General features: G+C 55.4%; 1 protein-coding gene across 3 annotated transcripts in view; it reads right to left on the bottom strand.

The window, feature by feature from the left end:
- Positions 1 to 18842, bottom strand: part of MYRF (myelin regulatory factor) — a 43692-nt gene that overhangs the window by 7452 nt on the left and 17398 nt on the right. For all 3 annotated transcript variants that reach the window (XM_063397489.1, XM_063397490.1, XM_063397491.1), the window contains exons 2-18: positions 18370 to 18457; positions 17293 to 17595; positions 14755 to 14816; positions 12053 to 12371; positions 11574 to 11746; positions 11208 to 11331; positions 6165 to 6360; positions 5512 to 5588; positions 4905 to 5015; positions 4570 to 4660; positions 3647 to 3847; positions 2940 to 3048; positions 2411 to 2520; positions 1849 to 2009; positions 1366 to 1438; positions 702 to 790; positions 323 to 391 (exon numbers count right to left, since the gene is read on the bottom strand). In XM_063397489.1, the coding sequence (XP_063253559.1) occupies positions 323 to 391; positions 702 to 790; positions 1366 to 1438; positions 1849 to 2009; positions 2411 to 2520; positions 2940 to 3048; positions 3647 to 3847; positions 4570 to 4660; positions 4905 to 5015; positions 5512 to 5588; positions 6165 to 6360; positions 11208 to 11331; positions 11574 to 11746; positions 12053 to 12371; positions 14755 to 14816; positions 17293 to 17595; positions 18370 to 18457 (2356 nt within the window). The remainder of the gene's footprint in view (positions 1 to 322; positions 392 to 701; positions 791 to 1365; positions 1439 to 1848; positions 2010 to 2410; positions 2521 to 2939; positions 3049 to 3646; positions 3848 to 4569; positions 4661 to 4904; positions 5016 to 5511; positions 5589 to 6164; positions 6361 to 11207; positions 11332 to 11573; positions 11747 to 12052; positions 12372 to 14754; positions 14817 to 17292; positions 17596 to 18369; positions 18458 to 18842) is intronic.

The raw sequence follows: 18842 nt of genomic DNA, 5'->3' as shown, positions 1-18842 counted from the left end.
AGACAAAAACAGGGACATTGGAAACAAAGTGCAAGGAAAACGGGTTGGATGAGAGATGTAAGGAGGAGAGGAGGGAGAAAAATGGGAGAGGGAAAAGAGAGGGAGAAAAAGAGACTCATTATCAGGTGACAAGGAGCATTCAGCACATCCTGACAGGACACTCCCTTTTCCTTCTCTGTTCCTCACTTCTTGCTCCAGATAATTCAACCACTGTCAGACTGGGACGTGTGGCTGTGCCTGGCAGGGTTTGCAGCTCTGGAATTGTGCTCAGTGATCCCAGTTTCTGTGCTCCAGCCCTCCCAGTGATCCCTGGGATACCCACCCATCGATGTCCACGAGGTCCTCCTCGCTGCGCAGGCTCAGCACGTAGAGCGTGGACATGGACACCACGCTGGAAAAGAGAGGAGGAGAGGATCAGGAGGAGCAGGGATCAAGGACACAGCATGGGATCCATCTGCTTCCACAGGATTCCAGCCCAGAGAAGCTTCCCGCTTCTCTGAAAGCGTTTGAGGCCAGGCTGGAGCAACCTAGGATACTGCAAGTTCCCAGCCCATGGCAGGGGGCTGGAACCCGATAAACCTTTAAAGTCTCTTCCAACCCAAAGCATTCCCGGATTCTCTGGTAGAAGAGATCTGCAGCCCCTCACTGCACATTCCATGGATGGCACGGAGCTGACGCAGAATCCCGGGGGGGGATCTCACCTGAATGCCATGATGATGACCAGGGCGATGATGGTGCCCTGAAGGAAGCGCTGGCTGATGCAGGCCTGCTCCGGGACAACCGACGGAGACTGCCAGGGAAAAAATCCCGGATCAGCTCAGGACCCTCTGGATCAGCTCAGCTCCCTCGCTGCTCTGGTCCTTGCACGTATCTCCCCCAGCCCATCCCGAGCTCTCTTCCTGCCTCCCTGAAAATCCTGAGCTCCCCAAGTTTGGAAGACATTTAAAATCTCCATTAGGAGATGGAAGGGAAGATCTTGGGAAAACTGAGGTTGGAAAAGCCCTCTTGGATCATGGAGTCCAACCCTTCCCCCAGCACTGCCAAGGCCACCACTAATCCACGTCCCCAAGTGCCACATCCACACGGTTTTTAAATCCCACCAGCAATGGGAACTCCACCACTGGAGCCCTCTCCAGTGCCTGACAGCCCTTTCCATGAAGAAATTTTCCCTAATATCCAGCCTAGCCCTCCCCTGGCACAACCTGAGGCCATTTCCTTTGGGATAAGGCAGGGAGGAGAGCTCGAGCTCCTGGCTCTGACCTCCTTCCAGGGATTTGTGGACAGTGAGGCTCCCCCTGCTCCTCCTTTTCCCCAGGCTGACCCTTCTCTGCTCCCGGAGCTGCTCCTTTGGGATCCATCCCTTACCTTGCTGGCAACTTTGTGGGGTCTCTTTTTGTGGGGCACGCTTCCTGCCCGGCTGAACTGGCTCCCGGTTTGGCTGCAAGGAGAAAGGAGGAATGTTGAGGAGCTGGGCTGGGATAGCTCTCCAAGCCATTCCCAGGCAAAAATGGGATTTTCTGGGAGGGAAAAGACCTCTTTGTGGCGGGACAGTCACAAACCCTTTTGGTGCTTTGCCCCAAAAATGGCACAAGCAGGGTCAGGATGGAGATTTTGGAAGCACAAGAAGCACTTTGCTATGAGAAAGGCACTGATTTTAGGGAAACATGGAGACCCTTTCATCCTGTGGGAATTCCAAACCTCCCCAGGCTCAGCTCTTTAAATCCACTCCAGGCCAAGTGACACGAGCCAGCATCCCACTCCTCCCTCACCTCCCTGCTCCCAGTCTGAGCTGCCCCTTGGAGCTTCCTGGGATGAAAGGGGACATTCCCTGTGTCTCCACGGGTGTACCTGAAGGCTCCAGAGCTCACAGTTGACTTCATGCTGTCCAGCCTCTTGAGCTTGGCCAGCTTGTGGCTCCACCTTTCCAGCTCGTCGATGCGCGTCTCCAGGTTATCCGTGAGCTTGCACAGCTCCTTCACGGCGCCCACGTTCTCCATGAAGATCCGCTCCTGGCAGGGAATGAGGCCAGCAGGCTGAGCCACGCCTGATCTGGGTGATCCCTGGGATCCACTCAATTCCCAGAGCAGCAACCAGGCTGCCACAGGTCGGGAAGGGTCAGGAAGCCAGGTGCTCCGGGTTATCCTGACATAAGCACCTTATCTTATCCAGGGAGGGGAGATTAGCGCTGGGAGCCTCCCTGCAGGAAGCTGCCAACAAGGAGCCCTTCCCCAGGGAGACGCTGCCAAATTTCACCTCCTGCTCCCACCCAGGGCTGCTCCTGACTTCTGGAAGACCAGGCAGGTCTGAAACTCATCTGGGAGCATTTCCCAGGCATCCCACTTTCCCTCTTCCACATCCAGCTCCACGATTCCCTCGAGCCAGGTCCCCCAGCCTCCTGGCTGCCACCAACCTTGTTCACCACCAGGAAGTTCTCCAGGGTTTTCCCATTGGAAAAGACCAGGTCTCCAGTGTCCTTCACAGCTTCTGGGAGGATCTCCTTCACTTCCTGAGCGATGACACCTGTGTGGAGATGGAACAGTGGGATGGGATCATCCTGCACCCCCCTGGACACTCTGGGAATGGCACCAGGGTGTCCCTTCCTCATTCCAAGCAGTGCAGGGCTCCTTGGAGACCCTGAAGGGCAGAGAGGATGCTCAGACAAGGCAGCTCCCCAAATTCTATGGATAAGGGATCATCACCCCACCGTAGTGTACTTGGAGAAACCTCCTCCCTGTGGGAAGTGCCACCTTCTCTCCCACTCACTAAAGAGGGAATTTCATTAGATTCCTTAATTTGGGAGGTGAGAAGGCCCCTCTTTCCCACCCCACACTTGGGGGCTGCCCTGGGAAAGGCAGGGAATTCCCGTGGGACATTCCCATGTCAGAGGCGTATTCCCGTGGGCCGTTGCTGTCCCACAGGCGTATTCCCATGGGATGTACCTGTCTCAGAGGTGCTGTCAATGCCCACCGTGGCTGCAAACTCGGGTTTGTAGTTGTAGTGCACCAGCCTCATCCTGGAGATCCGCTTCAGCTGCTCCGTGGTGTCCACCTGGCACCAAACAGGCACATGGAATTCCCAATGGGACATCTCAAATCGCCACCACTCTGCGTCCCAGCAGGATAACCCACCACAGCCCATGGGAATTCCTTTGGGAGACAGCCCTGAACCCTGCTCTGAGCAGCCATAAGGAGAAACACTGGGGCTAATGTCCGGGTTGGGACAAGATCCTTGGATAGGGAAATCAGGAGACTGAGTCTCCTTGCAGAACCAGACACAGGGAAGCTCCCAAAAACTGGTGACATGATTATATCCAGCTTTTCTACAAGGCCAAATCCAGCTGAGAGGAATTCAGAGCAGAGCCAAGCCTCTCACCCAGGCTCTGGCAAGGCACCTGCCATATTGACCTTTTTTCCACTCATTTTCCACCTTTTGTTTGCTGCTTCTGGCTAACACTGGAAGACTCAATATCCCCTAAGACACGGTGGACTGGCTGTGCTTGGGACAGAAAGAATCCTAAGGCACTTCCCATCCACTCTACAGTCACAGGAGTGTGGAAAATTCCCAGTTGGAAGTGACCCACAAGGTTCATCGGAGTTCTTCCGACTCCTGGTGACCCCAGGCCCGCCCCGCTTCCCAGGCTCCTCACCTCCTGGATGTCCTCCTTCACTCGGACATCCGAGGGGTGCATCAGGGACCCCATGACCTTGACGTTGCCGTGCACCACCAGGGCCTCGTCGGGGCGGTCCGTGTTGATTCCCACGCGGCCGTGGTGGAACACCGTGTCCGGGAGCTGCGCCCGCTGCCACAGCACGTCGCTGTCACTCTCAAACTGCCCCGGGTTGGACGCCTGCGGGGACACACGGAGACAGGGCTGACTGGGAGGCAGGGAGGGGAATGCTGGGAAGCAGAGAGGGGGAAGGTTGGCCCTTCCTGCTCCTGCTCCTCCTCTCCTCCTCCTCTCTTCCTCCTCTCCTCTCCTGGGTCTCCAATTCAGAGCATTCCAGCCTGCCTGCAATTCCCTGAAATTCCGCGCTGGGCATCCTGGAAGCTGCCTAAATCCATTGTGGACTTGTTGCCTGAGGTCCCTGTGAGGGCTCCAGTGAAACCCTGGGAATGGTGCCTTTCTTTTCCTGCTCCTCTGCCTCAGGACATGAAAAGGTGTTGTTCTGGGAAAATGCCCAACTTTCCCACATCCTCTTGGTCCTGCTGCAGAGTTCCAACATCCCTCTTCCCTCAGTCCCAACAATTCTACTGGACACTGATCCCATTTGGAGAATGGAATTCCTTCCTTATCCTGTAACAGGTTCTTGAAACAGCTTTGGGAAGTCTGGGAAGTCCAAGTGTGGACAGGGAAAGCTACCAAGCAAGGCAGGGAGAGCTTGGAGGAGGTGGGAAAGGTGGGGAATCAGGTTTGGAAAAGACCTCCAAGAACACCAAAGCCAACCCACCACCACCTTCACCACTAAACCACGACCCCACGTGCCACATCCATGCATTTTCTGGATGTGGAACGTAGAAAACAGCCCGGGATGGTGCAGCCACGGGGACAGGGAGGAGGCAGGGATTTACCCGGACGATGATCCGCTCGGAGATGTGGGCTGCCAGCGTGTAGTTCTGGTTCTGGGCATGCGCCTGCAGGGCCACCACCAGCATGAAGTACCTGAGGAGGGACACGGCTCAGGCACACATCCCGTGCTGGGATGGCTGGGAAAGGGCTGGATCTCCATCCCCTCTGGAGCACTGGGCACCGCAGTGGGCTCACAGCATGTGCTGGGTGTCCCCAGCCCCTCCCAGAGCAGGGACACCCCTCTGGTATCCCGCATCCCACTCCAGCCACTCTGCCCAACCCAGGGAGAGGCAGATCCACGGGATTCCCAGGACGCTCCCCCCGTGTCCTCCCTCACCTCTGGTCCGGGTTGGGTTTGCCTTTCTTCCTCATGTTGTTGGCCGTGGTCTCGCTGAAGTGCAGCCGCCCCACGGTGACCTTGGTGACCTGCTCCGGGGGCAGGTTCACCCTGGGAGGAAAGGAAAACAAAGGAATGAGGGAGGATGCTGGCTATCTGGAAATGGTGCCTATCTTTTCCCACTCCTCTCCTATCTCTTCCTTCCTTAGGTGGGAATTACATGGGTTTTCCTGCACCTGGAGGCCTTGGACCTGACAACACTGCCCTCATCCCCAACTGAGCACTGCTCCAATCTTGGGACTGCAACACTTTGTTCATGCCCTGAGGCTGCTCTGAGGAGCCAGGTATGGAAAGGCTGGAGCCACAGCCTGGAGAGGAGGGCGTTTTTGGGAATAGCCATCTTCCAGCCTGCTCCACCACAGCAAGTCTATGAACTGGGCACAGAGCAGGGTTGGGAACGAAAAGAGAGGAAAGCGGGAGAAACTGGAGAGTGTGACACCCACACAGTGGAGAGGGAAACCTCCAGCTCCACCATCACCCCACCCTCTCCTGGTGCTGCTCCTTCCCTGGAAAGGCAGGATGTCCATTCCCACACGGATATACTCACGTGACGGGGTTGAAGGGCCGCTTGCTGCGGTCTGACTGCGACTGCTCGATGTTGATGGACTGGTTCAAGGCCTCCAGCTGGACAGAAAAGGATTTGGGAATGTGGCACGGAGCACAGAGACCTTCCCCCTCCCAGCTCTCTGCCAACCCTTCCTGGGCACATCCAACTCCACACACCCAGCCCGAGTGTGGGCATTGTCCAAGAGTCAAAAAGGCTGAGGATGGAAGGATCTTCCCAAAGTGCTTTTATCCCTCTGGAGCCAAAGGTGAGTGGGAACCAATTCTGAGGATGGCCAGACTGAGCCCATCTTAGGACTCGTATTTCAATTGCCTCAGGGGATGTTTAGATGATATTTGGGAAAATCCCTTCATGGAGAAGGTGGTCAGACACTGAAACAGGCTGCCCAGGGCAGTTGTGGAGTCACCATTCCCAGTGGGATTTAAACGCTGTGTGGATGTGGCACTCGGGGACATGGATTAGTGGTGCCTGTGGCAGTGCTGGGGGCAGGGCTGGACTCCATGATCCTAGAGGGTTTTCCCAACCTACCCAATTCCACAATTCCTCCACTACACGAGGAGCTGGTGCTTTCCCAGCTGCCTCCCAACCCCTCTTTCCCCAGCCGGGCTCCCCGCCATCCCTCAGCTCCCGCTCACCTTCACCCCGTGCAGCTTCAGGTAGAAGCATTCCAAGGGCTTCAGGCCCTCGGGGGTCTTCACGTACTTGGGATCGCCCAGCATCCCGATGTACACCGTCACCTGGAAGTGGTTCTTCTTCTGGCACACGAAGGCGTCGTCCCCCACGGAGAAGTTGAAGCCCTTGTCGGCGTCCACGCGGTACGTCAGCATTGGGCTGCGAGGAGGGAGCAGCTCAGGCCGGGAATCCCACGGAAACTGTGGATACCCCCATCCCTGGAAGTGTTCCCTGCCAGGCTGGACGGGGCTCGGAGCAACCTGGGCTGGTGGAAGGTGTCCCTGTCCATGGATGATCCCTAAGGTCCCTTCCAACCCCCATCACTCTACAGCTCTTCCCATTCAGCTGGGAATGGATATGGAGATCCCAAGTTCCCAAGTCTCTAGCATCCCTTTAAAATGGCTCACTGGGAGAAGCAGCTCAGACTGACCCACACCCTGTGGCATTCCCAGTGTCACCTTCCACCAGGGTGTGCCCCTGTATCCCGAATTCCTGCTGAAATCACAACCACCTGCCCTGGCCGCTGTGGAAAAGCTCCCAGCTCTGAGCGGACAGGTCTGGAGGAGGAGAGGGAGGAGGGAGGAGGGATCCTGGCTGCTCCATGGACACACACCAGCTGGAAAGGTTTAATCTACATCTCCTTAATGGGCTGGTTTCCATGGGAATCAGGGAAATATGTGGCCTTTCCAGCGAGTCCATTTTCCTCACCATCCGTAAAGCCCAGTCCTGGGCTGGTGGGCCCTCGGAAGGGGGGAAGGAGCTGCCTCTCATCCCACAGAACACCCAAATCCCGTTGTTTTTAATTAAGGAACAAGGCATGAGGTAAAAGCAGAGCTCAGCCCAGCCTTGGACTCTCAGGCTTAGAAGTTATGGAGTACTTTCCCCCCATAAACCAAACTATTCCTGACTTCCACCTCCAGAAAGACAGGAGCAACGGGAGGGGAGGTGGAGAGACTGACAGTAAGGAACATGGCAGAACTCAGGAGACTCTGGGAAGAAGGAGACAGGGATTCTTCACTGGTGTCCCTCCTTTTTTTCTGGAATAAAACCATTCCCCAGAGTGCAATCACCTGGGGTGGACAGCTGGGGGTGATTCCAGGCTGCCATGAGTAATTCTGGGATGGCCACGAGGAACTACTCACTCCTTACGCCCCAGGGAGCTGGGAATGCTGTGCTCCAGACACAAACCAGGCGGTGGGAGCAGAGCACTACCTTAGCCCAGAGGCACGAGAGGAATTCCCCAACCTCCTCCCAGCCTCAGCCCTGGATTCTCCATCTGGATATTCCTGACTGCGACACGCAGCTGAGGCTGACCCAAGCACCCTCACCCCAAGGGTGGCAAAGCCAGCCCTGGCTGTTTTTATGGCTCCTGGGTGTTCACCACTCTTCCCACTGTTTTTTTTAGCTGGCAAAGCCAAGGAGAGGGAGGGTCTGTCCGAACTTCCAAGCCATGGATGCTTCCCAAACCGGAAAACTGATGGCTGCTAAATGTGTGCTGACAGAGGGGAGACAGGCAGGCTCCCCCTCCTCTGCCTTCTGGAAATTTCAGGTATTTCACAATACCTTTCACAATAAGTGAAAAGGCTCCTTTTCACTTATTTTCCCATTTTCCCAATGGCTGTGGCTGGTGCATTCCCCAAATCAGGATCCCTGCACTGGGACTGGCCAGAGGAGAGAAGCTGCTTTCCTCACTGGCTTTTCCAGGGACAGTGCAGGGGCCGAAGGGCAAAGTGTCAGGAATAAAAGGTCTGGGGTCAAATGGATTATTTGATCCTGAACATGCCCACTGACAGGGGCGGATTAAGGCAGGACAGAAGGGCAGGATCACAGGAGGTTTTCCTGATCCCACAGGGAATTGTATTGGGATTTGGCCAAGAGCAGGACAGCAGAGGGATGCTCATGTCCCCCATGTCTCCTTCCCCTCCTTCCATCCAGGTTTTCCCATATCTAAACCACTCCTAAGACATAACACTGAGAGATCCCTGATCCAAAGACATTCCCTAATCCCATGCTTTCCCTGTTTTCTTTCGCTCCCAGGACACAAACTCCAGCTGAGCAGAGGGACACTGCAACCTCTCCCACACGATCCCACCTCTGTGTCCATGCTCCGTGTTCCCTTCAGCTCCCCGGGATCCATCCATGATCCACCACCAGCACCCCAAAAACATCCAGCAGCTCTGGACCACATCCCACTGGCCTCCATTCCCTTGGTGACATCCAGGACGTGCAGCAGGGCCAAGTTTGGAGCTGTTCATCTGGACACTTCTACCAGCCAAGGGGTATAACCCCAAAACCCCAGGATCACCCCTGGAGAGCTGGATGGGAAAAGAACAGCACCTTCCCAGTTCCAAAGCTCTGGCCTCGGCACGGAGATGTTTCCATGAAAGGCTGCACTATTCCCAGCTGCCTTCCCTCAAGCTGGGAGAAGGAGGAGGGAGCTGGAATTTATCGGAGCCCGCTGTCAGGGAGATGAATGGCTCCTTCTCCCAGGAGTAAATTAGGGAATTGCCCGGTTCCAGGCCTCTTTGGCTCCGCTGCTGGAAACCAGCTCATCCCTGGAAATGTTCACTGAGTCTAAAACCACAAAATCAGAGCAAAGGGCCAAAAAAATTCTCTGTTATCCATAAAATTAATCCAGGGATTTCTGCCTCCTTCAACAACACAGATTCCTTGGCAAAACCTGAGACACGAGCCTGGAAGGAAACCTAATCCCTACCCCATCCCCTTATGGAACCTCATTTTTTGTGTGCAAAGGGAGGAAAACATGGAATAGCATTAATTGTATTTTTCTGCCCTGTAATCGTTCCCAAGAATCTGGTAAGAACCTGGACAGCTTCCCACGCTCTCCCTCCTTCACCTCCTTCCTGGACTCTTTTCTTAGGATCAAGAGCAGGAAAAAAATCAGATAATTCAAATGATTCACATTCCTGAGGCCGTGAAAAGGTTTTGGGCACCTGGATCACAGGGAACTCAAAGAGCACATGGAGACTGGGGACAGCTTCCAGCAGAAACCAGACTGGGAATGGCTGCCCCTTGGAAGCTAAACTGGGGGAATAACCATGGATCTGGATGTGGATGCTGCTCGTTTGCTGAGGACACCCAAAAGCAGAAAGGAAGGAGACAACTCCTACCTGCCAAATTCGAATCAACCAACTTAAAAAATGCCATGATAGGAGCAAGGAAAAATGGAAATATTTTTGTGTGCTTGTCACAGATTATCCTGGGAAAGCGCAGCACCAGGAGAATGAAAGGACATTCCATTTAAAAAGAGATGTAGGCCCACCTTGCACAGGAGCAGGAAGAGTCCCCTGAGGTAACGTGGAGCTAAAAATTAATTAATCAGCCTTTAACCCTTAATTCCACTCAAATCCAGCGCCACAACAAAGCCCACGTGGCTTCCTCAAATCTCCTCAATGGAATTTACTCCTTACACAACGGGATGGCGACCTCAATGCCCCAGGAGTGGGCTTGCTCTGGCTTTTACCCTAAATCCTGAAAGCAGGAATTAGGGAAGTGATCCCAAGATCCAGAGAGCAGGGCTGGTTTTGCAGAGGTTCCTCAGCAACTCCTCGGTGCCCAGCAGAAAATGTCGTGGAGTTTGTCTCTGCCAATCCACCTGGGGACATCAGGGCGCATGGAAAAAAATCTCTGGAACTGGGATAGAAATGCCTGGAAATGGCCTGGGACAAGCTGTGATGTGTTTGGGATGGAAAATCATTTTCCCAGAGCAGGAAGTGACAAGAAGGAAGGCTGGAAAACTAAAGGATAAGAGGTGACCTGTCCCAGACAGAGGTCCGAGGAGGTGGCAGTGGAATTCTTGCACATGGAAGAGGGATTTGGGGAAGAGGATCCATGGGAGATGCTCAGATTTCCCCATCCCACCATCCAGAGGGAGCAAACTGGTGGTGGAGAGCAGGGAAAAGTACAGGATAGTTTTGGAGCTGCTGATATTCTTTTATGGAAATGGCTTGGTAAACCAGAAGGAATTGTCCTCCCAAATTATCCCTCTCCTGCTGTGGGGTGGGCAACCAGCTCCAGCAGAGAACTCCCTGCCCTGGCACCACCATGAAAGATGGGATCAAGACTGGATGAGCAGATCTGTGTGGGAAAGCTGGGACTCTGCCCCCACCCTCGGAGCCCTTGGCTCCCATTCCCAGGCCAAGTATGATCCCAATCCCAGGTTATCCATGAGTATTCCCTGCTCCCTGTCCCCCACAGGACCCCAGCTGGCTGTGTGGAAAGAGGAGGGAGGGAATTGGGAGGGAACAGAGGGTCCCTCAGAGGTTCCTGGAAGCCATCCCACTGCTTGCCAGCTCTCTGTCACCTCCCAGGAATGCAGGGAGGATCCAGAGTGGTTTCCTCCTGAGCACTCCTCCTTCCCGGTGTGCTGCCTCCATCCTCCGCTGACACAATTCCCAGCCCACCTTCCCACTTCTCTCTCCCTGTCTTGGTCATCCCAGCCTTCCTCTTTGGCCTGTCCACCACTTCTTAGATTTCCTAAACCCCTTCCCTCTCTTTCCTTCCTCCTCTGCCCCCCCAGCCATTCCCACTCCTGCTCCTCCACCTCCTGTCCATGCTGCTCAGCTGTCCTGAAGTGGCTCTGGATGACCTCCAGCCACCCACACTAGGAATTCCCAATCCTAAATTTAAAATCCGGGATCCTGGTAAAACCTAGGGAGGGGGAAAAGGTGCTGTTCGTCCCAACTTTCCTCAGGACAAGGCTGGATTTGCCAGTAAAGCCCTCCCTGGTGAGCAAGGTCTGAGTGGCTGCGAAATTGTCACCAAAGCTGCTGAAAAATGCCTCCTGCCATTCCCTAATTATCCACAAAAAGTGAGGAGAAGCAACATTCCCAGCAGGAAAGGGGCAGGGGGGAGCATCACCTCCCACAGAGCCCAGCCCAGGGAGATCCTTATCCCGTATTTCAAGTTGCTCCCGATGCCGGCGTCTTGCTGCCCGCACACGGAACACGAATCCTGCTTTTTCCAGCGGCCAAGGAATTACTCACAGCTCCTTGTAGTTGGCGTCGTACAGAGTCGCCCACTTGTTCTGCTGGTGTGGCTGCCACTTGATGGACTGGAAGTTGGGGTCCAGGTAGGAGCCGTTCAGGCTGTCGTTATCCTGAATCAGGCCTGCGGAGAGCGTCGGAATGGATTAAATCCCAATTTTACTCACCGGGATCAGCACCCAGACGGTTGGGAGCCCAAGGAAGCTGCCTGAAGCTTCCCTGCTGACTACCAGGGCAGCACCAGATCCAGGCCAGGGGTGAATCCCACAGGTTGGCAACCTCTGGCGACCATCCTCCCTCCTCCCACAGCCCTGGTCTGGCGGGAGCGGGGCCGGAATTCAGGAATCCAGGGGATCCCGGGGGTACCTGGTGAGAGCGCACCCGGCTGGTGCCAGGGCGGCGTCTGGACGCGGTCGGGGTTGAGCGGCACGGATCCCATCCCCGGCTCCTGCTTGATCAGCCCGTTGAGCATCTGGGCATTGAGGGTGTTGGGGGGGGACTCGGAGTGTTTCCTCTTCTTGGCGGGATGCACCGGGAGGCTGCGGACACGCCGGGAGGCTCAGCAGAGACCCCAGAACCCGCCAGCGGGATCTCACGGGGACAACGCGACATTCCCGTGGTGCCGTCCCCACCTCACCCCACCCCGCTGAGCCACGTCTTTAATTCCACAGAATCCCAGAACGGTTTGGGTCAGAAGAGACCTCGGAGCTCATCCAGTTCCAACCGCCTGCCACGGGCAGGGAACCTTCCACGGATTTCCTCGTCTTTGTTCCCACCACAGAGCCCCGCGCTTGAGGCAAACCTCCAGCTCCCACTGCCCCAGCCCCGCCGTTCCCAGGCCTTACTCTGCTCCGTGCTGCTGGAGGAGCTGGTGCAGCATCTGGGATTGCTGGGCATGGTGGAGCTCGGCGGGCGCCATTCCCGGCCCGACGCCGTACGGGGGCATCAGGGGCTCGGCCTTCAGGAACACCTCCCGCTGCAGGCCGGGAAAGTGGGAATTGTGCTGCGGCTGGAGGGGGTGAGGGGGCGGCGGGGGCGGCGGCGGGGGACCCTGGAGGTGAGGGGGTGGAGGGGGGGGCGGTGGAGGAGGAGGGTGCTCCAGGCGGGAAGGGGGAGTCATGTGACACATATTTTCGGGAGTCATGGTCCGGAGGAGGTGAGGATCTGGAAAGAGGGAGAAAGAGCCAAAGGAGTGCCCATTAGGAGTGTCCTGATCCCAGTTATCTTGGATTCCCAGGCTGGATGAGGCTTGGAAAAACCTGGGCTAGGGGAAGTGTCCCTGCCCATGGCAGGGGATTGGAATGGGATGAGCCTGAAGGTCCTTTTCCACCAAAACCATCCCAGGATTCTATCATCCCATGGGACAATGAGAGAGAAGAGACAATGGAATGACCTGAACACCCCCAGGACTTCCAGTGAGGATTTCTGACACTTTAAACATTTTAACCAGGAGGAGACTTTGATCCCTGAATTTAAATAAATAAAAAAGGAACATTCAAATGCAAACCACCTTTCTCCTCCTCCATTTGGAACAGGATACTAAAGCCATTCCATAATTAGAGTAGATTTGACTACACCAGCATCAAAAGAAATGTTTGGGCCGTGGAGGGACATGCAAATCCACGTCCCTTCCTGCTCTGCTCCTCATCACCTCAACATTCCAGATCCACTCCCTTCCATGGGCTGGGATATCTTCCACTCTTCCCAGGTTGCTCCAAGCCCTGCCCAACCTGGGCCCTGAACATTTCCAGGGATGAGGCAGCCACGTCCTCTCTAAGAAATCCATTCCAGGGCCTCACTGCCCTCACAGGGAAGAATTCCTTCCCAGTGTCCCATCTAACCCTGCCCTCTGGCAGTGGGAAGCCATTCCCCCTTTCCTGGCATTCCATGCCCTTGTCCGAAGCCCCTCTCCAGCCTCCTTTTTTCTTCACCAGGACAAAGCCCATCTGTTTTTCCAGCCTTTCCTTGATATTTGCATCAACCCGTGCCTTCAGGCGTCCCCACAGGACACCACAATCCTGGCAGGAATGAGGCACTGACTCCTGGGACACGCGGAAACCGCAGGGTAGAAAGGGACGGTGACTTTGTTTTAAATTCAAGACAAAGCTTCCTCATGCTCCAGTGTGGAAAACTGGATGGAAAACGCATCCAGGGACTGGCCAAGCTGGGCACAGCCTCTGGGAATACTGAAAGGGACGGCAGGGAAGGATCTGCTGGATCTTTCCAGGCTGAGCTGGATGGACTTTGGCCTCAGAACACCCAGGCAGGGGTTGAGTAACGAGGCCAAGGCGCTTGACCGGGAATGGGAAAACTCCTCCCGTTGGAAGGTTTGGAAAACCGGAATGTGTTTGTGCTGGGTCCTCCTGCTGAAGGCTGCCAGGGCAGGGCTGCTTCCACCCATCCTGCCCCCTTCCAAGGTTTTCTGCTTCCTGCTGGGACCGCTCAGTGCCTCTTGCACACACATGGAGCCGGATTCTTCCTTCCAAGCTCAATCCCAGGCCAGCCTTCCTTTGGGAGCTGCCTGAGGGACAGCCCAGCCAAGGATAGGCAAGTGATGTGCCTGCCCAAGGCATTCCCAAATCCAGGGAAAATCATCTCCAGGAATGTGATCTCTGCTTTGTGGGTGCCCTCTGGAGCCTCCTCTCCTTCCCAGCTGAGCTCCAAGCACTCCAAGGCCGCTCTCCCCATGGTGAGCAACCCGGCCTCTTTGTTATATTTAAGGAAGGGCCAGGAGGAATTCCAGGGATTTTTTTTAGCAAGATAAACAGAACTCTTGACCTCTTCCATCGAAAAAAAAGAAGGAAAAAAAAAAAAGCAGGAGCTGTTCCCGGTGGGGACTGGGCTGGAGCCTGGGGAAGAGGGTGCTCCTGCCGAGGGAGAAGGGAGACCAGAACAACCTTCCCTCCTTCCCTCCCAAGGAGTTTTTCCATGGAAGAACGGTGAAGGTCACCAGAGGGACCCAACAACCCTGGGTGGCTTTCCTGGGGGAAGCCAGGAGCACCTTGGAGCGACCCCAGAGGCGGGTCCCAGCCCCCTGTGCCGCTTCGTTGGGAGCCTAAAATCCTCGGGATCAGCTGGAGGGGAGGGAAAGGCTGGGAAGGAACTTACTGGAGAACGGCGGGTTCATGGCTGCTCCCCAGAGCCGGGTTCCATGTCAGGGCCGCGCTCCCGTTCCGCGTTCCCGAGGAAGAGGGCAGGGGGACGGCGGGCTTTGCATCCCGCCCTGACCTCCTCACACACCCACCACGGATCCCCACCACGGATCCTGTGGATTCCCACCACGGATCCCGTGGATTCCCGGCTCTCCCTCTGTGCCGGTCCCTCTCCCCTTTTCCGCAGGCGGGAGCGGAACAATGGGCGAAAGCCGAGGGATATTTACTGACTGATAATCTCCCCACGTAGTGCAGCCGCCTGTTTTCTCCCGGCTGATAAAGATTGCAGAGCCAACCACTTTCATGGAATAAAGAGGGGGTGGGTGCTGGATTGGGGGGTTTGGATTAGGATTGGGTTTTTTCCCCCCTCCCTTCTCCCTTTCCAAAGCACTCACCGTTCACCTGCTGAGGGGAGTAGGCTTCCGACCCAGAATCCGGGGGAGAGTCCGGCAAAGTGCTGTGGAGCAACGGGAAAAGAGAAGGGAAAGCAGTTTTAATCCAGTTTCCAGCACAACCAGGTGGATCCAAGGACCCTCCAGGATCTGGCAGGGGATCCCAGGTGCACCTGCAGCAGATCCCAGACACCCTGAGTGTGTCCAGCTGGGATTGCCATCACTGTCACCGCTCCCACTGGGGCTCAGGGATAGGGACGCTTTGTTGAGCTGACAGTGAGAATTCCAGGGAAAAGAAGCCAAAGGGAAATTTGTCTAGGCGTGCTTCCCGTGGGAATGTCAGTGATCAAGTGGAATGCACAGAGCTCTCTCCCCGTCCCAGGAAGCTGTTCCAGGCCAGGCTGGAAAAGGAGCAAACTGGCACAGTGGAAGGTGTCCCTGCCATGGCAGGTGCTGGGACTGGATGGGCTTTACGGTCCCTTCCCATCCAAACAATTCCATGATTCTACAAAATGGGAGGACCTGGGAAGCCCATGGGATGGATTTTGTCTGTACAAACTCGAGCACCACCACAGTCCTGCTGTATCCCCCTGGGTATATTCCAACATCACCAGGAGCAGGATTTGGCACGGACTGTGAAACACAATCCAAAAAAAAGCGGGAGCTCACAGCTGCTTTTTCCAGCACATCCATGATCAGGGATGGCAGGATAACGTCCTGTGTGGTGGCACAGCAGGGACAGGCAGGGAGACCACGGCACATTCCCATTTTCCACGGGAATTCCTTTCCATTCACCCATCCTACACCATCAGCTTTATGGATGTGACATAATCCCAGACAAATCCCAGTGCTTCTTGGATGAAAGCCGGCCAAAAAGCAAATGAATCGGGGAGGAAAAGCACAGCACACACTGCTCCAACTCTGCTCCAGACAGCATCCACAATTCCAGCTGGGAATCAGGATACAGCATCTCCCTGCACCAGAGAAGCCCAAGGCCCATTAATTGGATTCTCCAAGGGAAGTTGCACACAGAAGGGGCCAGAGAGGGATGAAGTAGGGTGATCCCAAAAAACCCTTTGCCATACTTCCCTCATTCTCCACCTTCCCTAGGAGCACCTTTCCATCATTCCCTTCCTATGCCTGGCTGGAGCATCTATTCCCAGCCTTATTTCCAGGCTCCTTGCCGTGAGTTCATGCTGTATTTCCTGATTTATCAGGGTTTATGCACCAGCAAGCCAAGTCTGGGCCAGCAACAAGAGGGAACAGCAAATCTGAGGAATCCAGGAGGCTGGAAAAGGTGGACACTGCAGAATTCCTTCAGGGAGGTGGCGTGGATGTGCCCAGTCCAAGGGAAGGGTTTGTTGGCATCCACCCCATTGTCCCTGAGCACATGACAGGATGCTTGGGCCAGGAAGATGACTCCATCATCCTCGTGTGTCCCTTCCGGGATATTCCATGGTTTTCCAGTGGAAAAAGCCTGGCACAATGGGGAAGAGTCATGCTGGGATGCTGAGGGAATGCTGCCATCAAAGCTGATCCAGTTCAGCTACATCCAAACAAGGTCTCCACCTCTGACAGTGAGATGTGATCCTTACTCGTGACATCCCGCAGAATTCCAGATGCATCCAGAAGAAAAGGACATAACAAGGCATCACTTCATGCTTTTGATTCCCCCTAAGCTCCAGGTATCCTTCTGGAATCACTGCAACGGGAAAACCCCCTGGTCTGGGAGTAAAAGAAAGGCAGATTTTTTTCTTTCAGCTTCTTGGGATGTCTTTCTGAGTTCATCCAAAAGGTGAAAGTAACTGGCTGAGCATTCCCAAATTTGGGAATGCCCACGTTGTGCTTGCTGGCAACACTAGAGGGCACAAGGCAGAGGAAGAAGAGCCAGTCCTGGAGCCATCCTGGCCTCACTGTCCTTGCATCCATAATCCCACGGGAGAAGGCTGTCCAGGGCCACCGCTATCTGAAGATCCAGGCTGGAGCACAGCGCAGCTCCTCGGGATGTTACCATTCTTCTCCTTCCTGGAGAGCAGGAAACACATCCCTTCTCCTCTCGGGAATAACTCTCCAGTTGGGTCCTTCAGCAATCCCAAAACCTGCCTTTCCTCCTCCTCGGAGCTCGTTGAAAAGGACACATCCAGCCCAGATCCATCTTTTCCTTCTCTGGAGCAGAGCACCTACAACATCAGGCCTTGAGGAGAACATCTCCCTCCCGGTGCAGCAAACTATCCTCTGGGATAGCCATGGCAACAAATTCCATCCCAGAGACTGAATTTTGTCTCGTTCCAGTTTATTCTGTGTCTCCTCCTCCTTAAAAAAACACCCTGATGTTCTTCCACCTGCAGATGTCCAGCACAGAACTGAACGATGAAGTGGGAGACTTCCCAAAAAAAAAAAACCAAAACCTTTTGGGAAGCTTCAGGAACTCCCACTTGTCCAAAACCTTGTTGCCGCCTGTCCCTGCCCCGTGGGGCCCTCCAGGAGGAGCAGCCCCCATCCCAGCACCCACCCTGATGCCAGCGCCCCGTTCCCGCTCACCCAGGTGCGTAGGAGGCCTTGGGCTCCGCCTTGATGGGGGGCCCGGCGGCGCTCAGGCAGTGCCCGCCCAGGAAGGCCTTGGGCACGGCCATGCCGTTGTTGTTGTTGCAGTTGAGGTGGGCTCCGTAGGGGGGTCCCAGGAGCGGGGCATGCCGGGCGGGGAGCTGGCTGCCCGGAGCCAGGTGGAGCGCGGAGCCGGGCGGGGGATTGCTCACGGCGCCGGCCGGAGGCGCGGGCACGCCGGCCGAGCTGGAGGGCTGCGGGTGCGCGTAGCCGGCGGGAGCAGGGATCTCGGGGAAGCAGCTGAGGGGGGAAAATGGGAGAACGGGTCAGTGGGACTGATGGGAGAGCCCCAAAATCCACCCAGGAAGTTTTGAAGAGCCCAGGACGGCAAGTTCAAGGAATGTGCAGCCAGCAGGATCTGCTGACCGTGCTCCAGCTAAGATCCCGCTCCCACCCTGCTCCCAAATTCCCTTGGGGCTCTCCAGGTCTACTCCGTCCTCCTTCCCAAAGGCTGAGTACTTTGGGAGTACTCAGGGAGTACTGAGCAGTAGTAGATCCTACTAGAAGGGAGGAGATCCTTCCCTTCTCCTCACTCATGTAGTCCTGGGGATTTAACCTGAGCTCCCAGTGCTCAGATTAAGGGAAAGTGTTTATGGTGCCCTTGGAGGGGATAAAGAGAGGGAACAAAAAAGACTGGGAAAACTCAGAAATAAAAAGGCAGGAAGAGACAGGAAAAAGGGCTGGAAGGATAAAGGAGCAAAGAACAATCCAGGAAGGATCTGGAGTGGCAGAGGTGATTCCTAAATGATTCCTCAAATTTCAAGGCTGGAAACTGCTCAACAGCTTTCCAGAGAAGCTGTGGCTGCCCCATCCCTGACAGTGTTCCAGGACAGGCTGGGCAGGGCTTGGAGCAGCCTGGGATAGTGGGAGGTTTCCTGGCCATGGCAGGGGTGGAACTTGATGAGGTTTGAGGTTTAAGGTTTGTCCCACCCAAACCATTCCAGGATTCCGTGATCTCTCCATGGAAAACCACAAGGAACACCGTTCCCACCGTGGAGCAGGGGAAGCACTTACATCTCCGGAGAGTCCTCCTTGCTGATGTACTCCTCCAGGATGCTGGTGTCGATGTTGGATGGTTCCAGAGCTCCATTAATGTCGTGGCCTGGAGGGGAGAGGAGGTGGAAGCATGAGCTGGGAGAAGGACAGGAAAGGGCTTTGGAAACGCCACCAGAGCCTTGCGCAGTCAAGGAACTGATCTGAGAATCATGGAATCACGGAATGGGTTGGAAGGGACACTAAAGATCAACATTCCAACCCCCTGCCAGGGGCAGGGATGACTCAGTAGATCCCTGGGAGGTGCCAGCTGTCCATAGCCACTGCATCCCAGTGTAAAGCCTCATCCCAGGAGATGGGGCACATGGGACAAGCCAGGGCGGGGACACAGATACATGCTGGGGACCAGATCTTTGGGGATCTCTTCTGACTCAGGACATTCTGTGAATCCCTTTGGACAGAACACACTGGATTTTCTCCACCACAGCTCTGGA

The sequence above is a fragment of the Prinia subflava genome, chromosome 5 (genome assembly GCF_021018805.1).
Source record: "Prinia subflava isolate CZ2003 ecotype Zambia chromosome 5, Cam_Psub_1.2, whole genome shotgun sequence".
Lineage (NCBI taxonomy): Eukaryota > Metazoa > Chordata > Aves > Passeriformes > Cisticolidae > Prinia > Prinia subflava.
This window is presented reverse-complemented; position numbering and strand designations above follow the sequence as displayed.